Genomic DNA, 12,006 nt, shown 5'->3' with positions numbered 1-12,006 from the left:
CCTTTAATTTCGACATTTTTCCACTGATTCAACCATTCCAACTTTCAACTGTTCATCTCATGCCTACCTATTCCACAACTTCCCACTTACCAAAAATTCCAAATTTGAAATTCAACCAAATTCTCCAAAATTTCATTTTTCTACATTTTTCAACCGATTCAACCCATTCCAACTGTTCATCTTTTATCTACCTATTCCACAACTTCCCACTTACCGAAAATTCCAAATTCAACCAAATTCTCCAAATTTTTCTACTCTAACTTCTACATTTTTCAACCGATTCAACCCATTCCAATTTTCAACTGTTCATCTTTTTTCTACCAATAGAGGCTTTGCAGCTGACGTCATCAAGCTACCCACATTAGCTTGGCGGCCATCATGGCGGTCAACTTTTCAGTGCCGGTCTACGACTCACACACGCTTTCTTGTTATATCTGCTGCTATTTGAGCTTAAAAATGCCGGATACCTGCTGTGCTGTTGGATGTAGCAATAGACGAGGCGATAAATCAAATCTTAGCTTCTATAGATTTCCGGCGAACATGAAAAAACGTGATAAATGGATCGCGGATATTCGTCGTGAACGATGGAAACCTACGATTTACACAAGGATATGCAATGAGGACTTCATATCAGGTATGTAAACAAACTATTCACCCCTGATTTGTTTCACAAAATGTGAAATAATACAATATGGGATGATACAAATATGATTGTTGAAAATGCTGGGTGCATTTTTAGAAAGGCAGCAAGGCAGGGAATGGGATGATTTCTTCAGTTCACCCCCCCGTTTTTATTTTGTGTTTATTTTTTCATGATGCTTCATCTGATTGGCTTGAAAACGTTATCAATGTAAATATTGAACTTCATATTGGAATTGAACAATTAATTCTCGAGTGAATGCATTAGGAAATTTCCCCAAAAATTATTATGAACCTTGTGAAACAATTTTTTTTTAATGTAGCATTTTTTAACAAGAGGGTTTTTGTTACTTCGTTTGGCACAAGGTAAAATCTACATTGGTAAAGTTTTCAAGCCATTGGCACAAGGTTAAAATTTTTATTGGTTAAGTTTTCAAGCCAATCAGATGTGGCATCATGCAAAAATAAACAAAAAATAAAAATGGTAGCAACTTGAACAGACAGGTACAGTATCTGAATGATTTCACTCTATTCAGTTTTTTTTAATATGTCAAGTTATGAAATGCCATTACAAAACAAATCGACGAGGTAATTATAAATATCTGGATATGAGCGTTCAGGCAGGTCGGCTGTTGCAAAATGCTCGGGCGATTTTAGCATGCTTCTCGGTAAAAGGTACGGATCCGTTGTGCCAACAAGGTTCAACTTCTCTCTGTAACGTTTCTTGGAGTCTTCATCCAAATGCCTAACTTCGTTGGATAGCAAATCAGCCATAATTCGGAAGAAATCGGTGAAAACGTAGCGCAGAAATCAGACAACCCATACAAACACGTAGGAACGAGCTGACAAGTTGACCGCCAAGATGGCGGCATAACACAAACTCACGTGATAAAACCACGTGACTGCAAAGCCTCTATTCCACAACTTCCCACTTACCAAAAATTCCAAATTTTCAAATTTGAAATTCAACCAAATTCTCCAAAATTTCATTTTTCTACTCCAATTTCTACATTTTTCAACCGATTCAACCCGTTCTAACTTTCAACTGTTCATCTTTTGCCTACCTATTCCACAACATTCAGCACATTCAAATCACATTCAGAAACACACACACTCACACACATTTCTCAAGGAATTCAACTCGTTCGTTCATCATTCGGCAGCATTCTCCAAGAAGTTATTTAAAGTCTTCGCCTTCACAAATTGCATTTTCTAGTTATTATATTTTATTTCTCGAACTTTGACGTTCTACTACTTCCACATAAATCATCTGATTCACTCCATTTCAATTTCAACATATTCCAAAAATTCCCATGAGGGGTGCTTGCATTCATTTCATTCCAAAAATATTCCGTTTTCACAAAATCTTCACAAATTTACAGCACATTGTTCCCCATTCATTCTTAATGGCACATTCAACATTTCACGTTTACGTCATTCTGGTTCTAAATTCACATCATTTAGCACAATCAAATCACATTGGGGAAGACTTTCAACAAACGTTTAACATTTCCGCAAAATTTCACAAAATGTTGCTAAATTTCGTTTTTCACTTCTAATTTCTACATTTTTGAACTGATTGAACCCGTTCCAACTTTAAACATAGCAATCCCCAAATATTTATTCAGCTTCTTCGCCTTCACATGCAATTTCTCCAGAAAGTGCATTTTCTAGTTAAAACATATAGTTCCTACTTCACGGACTTTCACCTGTCGCGGATGGTCTTGGAAGCAATTATCCGCAATAAACGAGGGATTATTGTATTTTGTTTCCGGGTCATGACTTCTCTGGAAGCTTGTATCGTATTGCCAACTTTACTTTACCCCTGTAAGTGGTCCCATTTTATTTATTATTAGTGTGTTGCTAGTATTCCCTGCACATTAAGTTTATTATGGTCGTTGCTGAGATTTGAACACATTTGTATGTTTGCAGAGTTTCTTCATTTCTGTCAATAAACTTCATGTTAATATAAGGTATGCATCGCCAAAGAACCATCTCTTTACAATACTCTGTTTATATTCTCTTACAAATGGTAATTAAACATTAACACATCTGCGTTTTATAGTCTGGTACAGCTTATATATGGAAAAAAAGATTTTCTACTGATTTTAGCTGGTGTGGTTTATAATCACGTCTGGCTAATAGTACGGAAAAGACGGGACAGTGACGAGCCATGTTGTGGAGATCACTAGGTCCACTTGCTAGACCCCAGGTATATGCTACATTGCAGTATACCAGAAGTGCCAGAAGTATTTGATTTAAGGGAAAAGTTCATTCATTAAATTCATTTATCCTTTCATCTTCTGAACCGCTTATCCTCACAAGGGTCCCGGCCATGAGTGCTGCAGCCTATCCCAGCCGTCTTAGGGTGGTCGGCAGGGTACAACACCCTGAACTGGTGGCCAGCCAAAAGCAGGGCACAAATAGACAAACACACTCACAATCACACCAGACAATTTTGAGTGGTCTGAGTTGTTTTTAAGTATAGTATATTTTTCTATGACTACAAATTGAGTCCATACTTGCTGCATAAATCATTATGCTGCCAATGCAATCTTGAGACTAGAAAAATCCAAAGAGGATAAAGATATAGCAATTTTGGTTCATGCTGAGATTGCACTTGTTGTTTATATATGGGATATAAACTCTGTAGCAGTTGACAAAATACTATGAGCTTAATGTATTCAAGTGAGATGGATACAAATCCATTTGAAGCACAGGGGCTCAGGTATTCAATGTGAAATACCAGTCAGTGGCAATGATAAAGTTATGCATGTACATATAACAGCTTACCTTTTCCTTGACTTCCTCACAGGCATAATGTCCTGCATTAAACAAAATCTGACCAGCTTCATCAGTGGCTCTAAAACTATCTTCATGGGCATCAATCTCTCCCTGTGAAACAAGGAGATTACATCAGCATACATTGAAATTTACTGTTACAAGTTAACAGAAAACATGACCATATTTCAAAGCAAATATGTAATAAGGGTGTTTTACTTTATGCTCTTGATGGCGGTCTAGCAGGGCCTCGGCTCCAGCTACATCATTAGCAAGTTCATCAGCATTGATTAGGGCCTTCATCTCTGTTACCCAGCTTGTAAGATCTCTGAAGTCTGCAGTGAAACGTTGCAACCTGGAGATAAATAAGACTGATAAATGTAAAAGTGTTTTTGTTGTTTCTATAGAAGCAAATGTTTCACACGTTTGAGGTGTTACTAAAGTAAAGAATATTCAGTCATTTCACAAAAAGCTGTTTTTTTTCAGCTTTTTAGTTTGAAAATTGTGTTTTTGGTGAAATCACCCTATGTTCTCCTTCCAATTTCTCAAGAATGGAAAAAGGTAGAGACAAACTTTTTTGAAGAAAGATAAGACTAATCTTTCCCATGGTGTTTTTTTTCTCTCATCATCATAGCAGACTATATTCTGTGGGTCTTGAAACATAGGTCAAAATTCCCCAGCTGGCAGCGAAGGGGTTGGCTGCTCAGAAAATGGCTGGCGTTCAATTACCGTATTTTTCAGACTATAAATCGCGTTTTTTTTCAGTTTGGGTGGGGGTGGGGGGGCTATTTATACTCAGGAGCGACTTATGTGAAATTTTCACAGATTCTTACTTGATCATTAACACATTACTTACTTACGAGTATAGTTGATCACTTCACATGTTATCTTCACTTTAAACCGCATGAGGGCGCACTATGGCTGTGGAATAATTGGAGCCTCACTGACAATGAGTTCCATTCATTGACTTCCAGAGTCAGGAGATTTAATGATTTGAAATGGTAGCATCTGAAAACGGCCTTCAAAATAAAGCACCCTACCTCAAATCAAAGCACGGCTGAATAACATAAATAACATGGAGAATTCTTAACACATATTGTAAATATCTTTTTAGAACAGCTTTTATTATTATAACAATTTTAAGAACAAGGTACAAGTGTACATACTGTAAATATGTTTTTAGAACTGTTATTATAACGATTTTTCTACAACAAGTTATAACACTCTTAAATGTGTTTTTAGAACTCTTATTAATATAACAATTTTTTTATAAAAAGGTACAAGTGTATCCACTGCAATTGTGTGGGCACTCCCCGTCTTCTGCTGACGAGTGGTGAACATTTGTGCCATAATTCCTCAATTCAAAAGTTTTATTTTGAATTTTTTTTTTTTTAATTTGGAAAAACAAATCCGCGATGTAGTGAAACCGTGATAAACGAACCGCGATGTAGCGAGGGATTACTGTAATTTGAACTGCAACTGACGACTAGTCCGACGTCAGCGGCGCTGCGCACACGCGGCGTTGTTTACATAAAGGACGAAGGATTCGATCGATGGATTTAATGACGTGGAGTTACAGAGATAGTTTGATAAAATTGTTGTTTATAATTACATGGGCCTGTGGAATAATTTGAACTGCAAAAGACGACACGCGGCGTTGGTTACATAAAGGACGAATTCGATCGTTGATGATGATGATGATAGAACTTTATTCATCCCACAGCGGGGAAATTTACTTGTCACAGCAGCGCATACGAGGCAAGAAAACAAGTGCCAAAATTTCAAAAAGGATAAATAACAGACAAAGACAAGTGCCGCTAGTAGAGACGAAACCATTTTTATCAGGTGCCACGCATGTTGTAAAGTCTGACAGCAGAGGGAATGAAGGACCTGCGGAACCGTTCCTTCCTACACCGTGGGTATAATAGTCTGCTGCTAAAGGAGCTGCTCAGGGACCGCACAGTGTCATTGAGGGGTTGAGAGGTATTGTCCATGATGGATTTCAGCTTAATCAACGTCCTCCTCTCACCCACATCCTCAATGGATTTAATGATTTGGAGTGACACAGATGGTTTGATAACATTGCTGTTTATATGATAGTTATTTGATATACCGTTTTTTTCCGTGTATAATACGCCCCCATGTATAATACGCACCCTAACAATGGCATGTTGATGCTGGAAAAAAGCCTGTACCCATGTATAATACGCACCCAATTTTTTTTTTTTTGTTTTTTTTTTTTTTTGTTTTTTTTTGTTTTTTTTAAAGTCCCAATGATCGTCACACACGCAGGGAGGCAATGGGTCCCATTTTTATAGTCTTTGGTATGGTCTTAACTAGGCTGGATGTATTTTTTTTTTTGGCGTTGATTTCTCCGACTGCCCGTAAAGGCACCACCGCGATCAGATGAAAAGAGAGGAAAGTGACGTGCGGACGTGAAAAAGGCGGCTCTGTATGGGAGAGACGTTGAAGAGGAATAAAAACACCTTTGGAAACCAAAACTTGCCCCTCGTCGTGACTCGGAGCCGCAACAAATGCTTCGGATTTGTGTAGGGTACATTGTGACAGCAAACGAGCAGGTGATCGAGCAAGCGTCTGATACGAGAGCATTGCGTTCGTATGGAGCGTGTTTGAAGTGAACAGCAGAGACGAAAGGAACAAGGCAAAGTGTTGTGAAATAAAATATTACCTGTAATACGCATTTTGTTATTTGCTGATTGTATTAAACTATCACATTCATTGTCAGTCAAGAAGAGAAGAGGACTATTATCCCTTCTTTGACGAAATGACCAGAGCACAGTACAAACACACTATTGTTCTTTCGGTATTTATTCAACCCACATTCTTTCACAACATGACAAGAAGAGAACAATACATAAATCAATACTCGTACCAGTACCATGATTTTCTTAAAAAAAAAAAAAAAAAAAAAAAAAATTAAATTAAAAAAAAAAATTTAAAAAAAATTGTACCCATGTATAATGCGCACCCCAGATTTTAGGACAATAAATTAGTTAAATTTTGCGTATTATACACGGAAAAAAACGGTCTTTTCCCATGTATAATGCGCAAAATTTAACTAATTTATTGTCCTAAAATCTGGGGTGCGCATTATACATGGGTACAATTTTTTTATATTTTTTTTAATCCGGATAGCATACGGAGGCCGCCATTACAGATGCGCTTTCTTCTCTGCTGTTCACTTCAAACACGCTCCATACGAACACAATGCTCTCGTATCAGACGCTTGCTCGATCACCTGCTCGTTTGCTGTCACAATGTACCCTACACAAATCCGAAACATTTCTTCGCTATTGAGTTTGCTAGCGCATGCGCAGTGATACTGACCGGCAGAATAACATCCGGTTGTTCCCAAAGATGATCTTTTTTCTGAAATAATTTTACGTTTACGGACTTAAGTAGGAGTCAAAATTTGGGTGCGTATTATACATGGGTACAGGCTTTTTTCCAGCATCAACATGCCATTTTTAGGGTGCGTATTATACATGGGGGCGCATTATACATGGAAAAAACGGTATATCATTATATGGGCCTGTGGAATAATTTGAACTGCAACTGACGACGAGTCCGGCGGCGCGGCGCACACACTTAAAGGACGATCGATGGATTTAATGATTTGGAGTGACACAGATGGTTTGATAAAGGTGTTATTTATGTTATAGTTATTTGAATAACTGTTAATGTTACATCAGGCCCGTTCTCAGCTCCTCGTTCGTGTTTATGTCACGTTAGCATACCGTATCGTTTAGCCTGTTGTTGCTGGTTCATGTGTGTTCTTGGTGTTGGATTTTGTCAAATAAACTTCCACCAAAATGCGACTTAAACTCCGGTGCGACTTATATATGTTTTTTTCCTCTATTGTGCATTTTATGGCTGGTGCGACTTGTACTCCGGAGCGACTTCTAGTCCAAAAAATACGGTAGCTCAGTGGCCTAGTGGTAGAGTGTCCGCCCTGAGACTGGAAGGTTGTGGGTTCAAACCCCGGCCGGGTCATACCAAAGACTATAAAAATGGGACCCATTGCCTCCCTGCTTGGCACTCAGCATTAAGGGTTGGAATTGGGGGGTTAGATCACCAAATGATTCCCGAGCGCGGCACCGCTGCTGCTCACTGCTCCCCTCTCCCCCAGGGGATGGATTAAAATCACACGGGGATGGGTTAAATGCAGAGGACAAATTTCACCACACCCAGATGTGTGTGTGACGATCATTGGGACTTTGACTTTAGTTAAAAAATACTGTCAGTACTGCAATTGCCTCTGAAAAAAATTCCGACTCTGTGAGTGGTCATTGAACACACCCTTGGTCTACTGTAGAACGCGAGCGAGAACTTAAAGAAACCGAGTTTCTAAAGATGGAAATTTACAAAAACACTAAAAGTGTCAGCCGGCTCGTGGCTCAGCCAAAAGACTCGCCCCGGACCGCGTCACAAAGCCCAGAAGTCGACTTGTTGGAAAGATTGGGAGACCGGACTTGTAGCGAGGAGACCAACCCTTCAGCTTGAGTGTAGTGGTTTAAAGCAGTGGTCCCCAACCACCGGGCCGCGGACCGGTACCGGTCCGTGGGTCACTTGGTACCGGGCCGCCAAGCCACACAGAAAAAAAAAAAAAAAATGTTTTAATCGACGATCAATTAATTCAGGTCAAGACGCTCGTCCCGGTCACGTGACATGTTTCCCCAGTCGAGCCCGCAAAGCTAGCAAAAATGAGTACCGTAATTTTCGGACTATAAGTCGCACCGGAGTATAAGTCGCACCAGCCATAAAATGCCCAAAAAAGTGAAAAAAAACATATATATGTATATAAGTCGCTCCTGAGTATAAGTCGCCCCCCCACCCAAACTATGAAAAAAACCGCGACTTATAGTCCGAAAATTACGGTAAGTATTTATTTTGAAAAATATAAAAAAATTGGCGATTCTCTCCCAATTACATCCGTTGGTTCAGGTCAAGACGCTCGTCTCGGTCACGTGACATGTCACCTCAGTTGAGCCCGCGAAGCAAGCAAAAATGAGCAAGGAACAGAGATGTTTGGAAAGCTTCTTCGGAAAGGGAAAAAAGCCCAATGAGGAGACGGAAGAAGAAGAGGCTACGACTTCTAAGAAAAGGAAAGCTGCATTTAAAAGACTATGACGCGCCAAGCCCACTCTGCATAATATGTGGCGACAGGCAATAAAGCCCTCAAAACTGCTTCGGCACATGGAGACCAAGCATCCTGCATTAAAAGACAAACCTTAACCACTTCGGGTGTCATTGTCTCCGATTACGCCTAGATGGGACCGGCTCGTTTCTGAGAAACAAGCTCAGTGCTCCCACTAATTCAATGTAATGGTGAGTTTTATTTTAATGTCGTTTATACTTGTTTTTATGCCAGTCGTATCATTTTGTTTCATCGTATTCATATATTTATTATAAATGTATTATTTATTTATATAAATGTATTATTTAGTTATATAAATGTATTATTTATTTATATAAAGGCCGGTCCGCGAAAATATTTCTGACACGTAACCGGTCCGTGGCGCAAAAAAGGTTGGGGATCACTGGTTTAAAGCACCTCCTTTTCAGATAGGCGGCGGAGGTGGTACCCCATATGTGGACTCAAGGTGGTACCCCCCCCATATGTGGACTCAAGGGTAAATGTAAGTCAAATGAACCATTTCCAATTTCAAGTGATTATATAACGACATATGAACGATTCAGCTTACATAAAGCGTCTCAGAATGCATCACGCTTACTATGTCAGTGACTGGTGAAAGGAAATAGAGGGAGATGTGACTGGGCACTTCAGCTGCAGAGAGGCTGCTCATTTATTGTTCTTTAATCAGCCACGGAGAGGCTAATGCTTGTGATATGTTGAAGTAGTCCTAAGTAGAGATGTCCATGTGAATTTTGGTGCCAATTGATAGCTGTTTTGGGACATTTTAAGCGATCATCTGGGCAATGATTTCCAATGGGGAAATTGTCATTGCTTGCTTCCATGACATCATCAACCAAGACATGGAGGGGAGGGGTGTGTGACCCTGTTCCTCATTAATATTGGGCATTTTTAAAGGCATTTGTTTTTTCATTATTTCTGCAAAATGAATGGATAAAATAGAAAATGCTCACTTTTTTTTCATTTTCCTCATTTAAAAAAAACTAGGTTAGTTGGTGAAAAATGAACCATCTTTGATTTACCGTCCCTTTAATGCCTGACTTTGCATACAAACAATTGCAGCAATGCCCTGGTGGTAATATACCTGTTCGCATCATTAAGACGGGCATGACGCTCAGCAGCCAGACTGCGAATGCGCTCCCAGTTTGTGATGAGTTCATCTTTCTTTAGGTGGATCTGGGAGGCATTTTGGGGATGTGTTTGCTGCAGATGCTCTGCATCAGCACCTAGTGTGTTGACCTGACAAACACAAAACACAAAGAAGTCACAAATAAGTACCGTATTTTCCGCCCTAAAAGGCGCACCGGGTTATAAGGCGCACCTTCAATGAACGGCCCATTTTAAAACTTTGTCCATATATAAGGCGCACCGGATTATAAGGCGCATAAAATAGAAGCTATACTGCATCAAACTGAGGTTGACTAGGGTTGCGGTATGCATCCACTAGCCAATAACCAACGAGCCCTCTGTAAACAATCGCGTTTCTCAAACGATCTCCTATAAAATGATCAGAACTGACTAAAGTTCGATCTAACGCATTGGTACTACTTACCTATGTTTCCCTTCCATATCGATCCGTAGATTTACTCGAAACATTAACAGAGCAGCCTATTTTGACATGAAATAGCCTGGTACGTATAGCAGCTATCGCAATAGCATTAGCCATCCGCAAAGTCTCACGAGCCTCAGCTCGCAATCTCCCATGAGCCTCAGCAAAGTGTAAACAATCGCGTTTCTCAAACGATCTCCTATAAAATGATGGGAACTGACTAAAGTTCGATCTAACGCATTGGTACTACTTACCTATGTTTCCCTTCCATATCGATCCGTAGATTTACTCGAAACATTAACAGAGCAGCCTATTTTGACATGAAATAGCCTGGTACGTATAGCAGCTATCGCAATAGCATTAGCCATCCGCAAAGTCTCACGAGCCTCAGCTCGCAATCTCCCATGAGCCTCAGCAAAGTGTAAACAATCGCGTTTCTCAAACGATCTCCTATAAAATGATCGGAACTGACTAAAGTTCGATCTAACGCAGTGGTCCCCAACCACCGGGCCGCGGACCGGTACCGGTCCGTGGGTCACTTGGTACCGGGCCGCGGAGCCGCACAGGAAAAAAAAAAATGTTTTTTTTTTTTTTTTCATTGACGATCAATTCATTCAGATTAAGACGCTCGTCCCGGTCACGTGACATGTTTCCCCAGTCGAGCCCGCAAAGCTAGCAAAAATGAGTAAGAATTTATTTCGAAAAATATAAAACATTTGGCGAATCTCTCCCAATTACATCTGTCAGTGCATCTGAAAAATAAGGACTCTTGACACAGGGCGCTCGTCTCGGTCACGTGACATGTCACCACAGTCAAGCCCGCGAGGCAAGCAAAAATGAGCAAGAAACAGAGAAGTTTGGAAAGCTTCTTCGGAAAGGGAAAAACGTCCAATGAGGACACTGAAGAAGAAGAGGCTACGACTTCTAAGAAAAGGAAAGCTGCATTTAAAGAACATTTCTGGAGTCCTACTTAAAATATGGATTTATCGCCACAGGTGACTCTGACGTGCCAAGTTCACTCCGCATATGTGGCGAAAGGCTAGCTAACGAGGCAATGAAGCCTTCAAACCTGCTTCGGCACATGGAGACCAAGCATCCTGCATTTAAAGACAAACCGTAACCACTTCGGGTGTCATTGTCTCCGATTACGCCTAGATGGGAACGGCTCATTTCTGAGAAAAGAGCTCGGTGCTCCCACGAATTCAACGTTTTATTTTTATGTGGTTTATATTTGTTTTTATGCCAGTCGTATCATTTTATTTCATCCTATTTATATATATCCATCCATCCATTTTCTGTACCGCTTTATCCCCACGGGGGTCGCGGGCTCGCCGGAGCCTATCCCAGCTGTCATCGGGCAGTAGGCGGGGGACACCCTGAACCGGTTGCCAGCCAATCGCAGGGCACACAGAGACAAACAACCATCCGCACACGCACTCACACCTAGGGGCAATTTGGAGCGCTCAATCGGCCTACCAAGCATGTTTTTGGGGATGTGGGAGGAAACCGGAGTGCCCGGAGAAAACCCACGCGGACACGGGGAGAACATGCAAACTCCACACAGGGAGGGCCGGAGGTGGAATCGAACCCGCACCCTCCTTACTGTGAGGCGGACGTGCTAGCCAGCGCGCCACCGAGCCGCCTCCCATTTATATATATAAATATTTAAATAATAAATATATAAATATATTTATTTATATAAAGGCCGGTCCGCGAAAATATTTCTGACACGTAACCGGTCCGTGGTGCAAAAAAGGTTGGGGACCACTGATCTAACGCATTGGTACTACTTACCTATGTTTCCCTTCCATATCGATCCGTAGATTTACTCGAAACATTAACAGAGCAGCCTATTTTGACA

At 40.6% G+C, this 12,006-nt stretch overlaps 1 protein-coding gene across 9 annotated transcripts in view; it reads right to left on the bottom strand.

The window, feature by feature from the left end:
* The window catches only part of sptan1 (spectrin alpha, non-erythrocytic 1), a 106,172-nt gene that overhangs the window by 87,136 nt on the left and 7,030 nt on the right, over positions 1–12,006 (bottom strand). For all 9 annotated transcript variants that reach the window (XM_037265766.1, XM_037265768.1, XM_037265770.1 and 6 more), the window contains exons 7-9: positions 9,681–9,835; positions 3,640–3,775; positions 3,433–3,534 (exon numbers count right to left, since the gene is read on the bottom strand). In XM_037265766.1, the coding sequence (XP_037121661.1) occupies positions 3,433–3,534; positions 3,640–3,775; positions 9,681–9,835 (393 nt within the window). The remainder of the gene's footprint in view (positions 1–3,432; positions 3,535–3,639; positions 3,776–9,680; positions 9,836–12,006) is intronic.

The sequence above is a fragment of the Syngnathus acus genome, chromosome 12 (assembly GCF_901709675.1).
Source record: "Syngnathus acus chromosome 12, fSynAcu1.2, whole genome shotgun sequence".
Lineage (NCBI taxonomy): Eukaryota > Metazoa > Chordata > Actinopteri > Syngnathiformes > Syngnathidae > Syngnathus > Syngnathus acus.
This window is presented reverse-complemented; position numbering and strand designations above follow the sequence as displayed.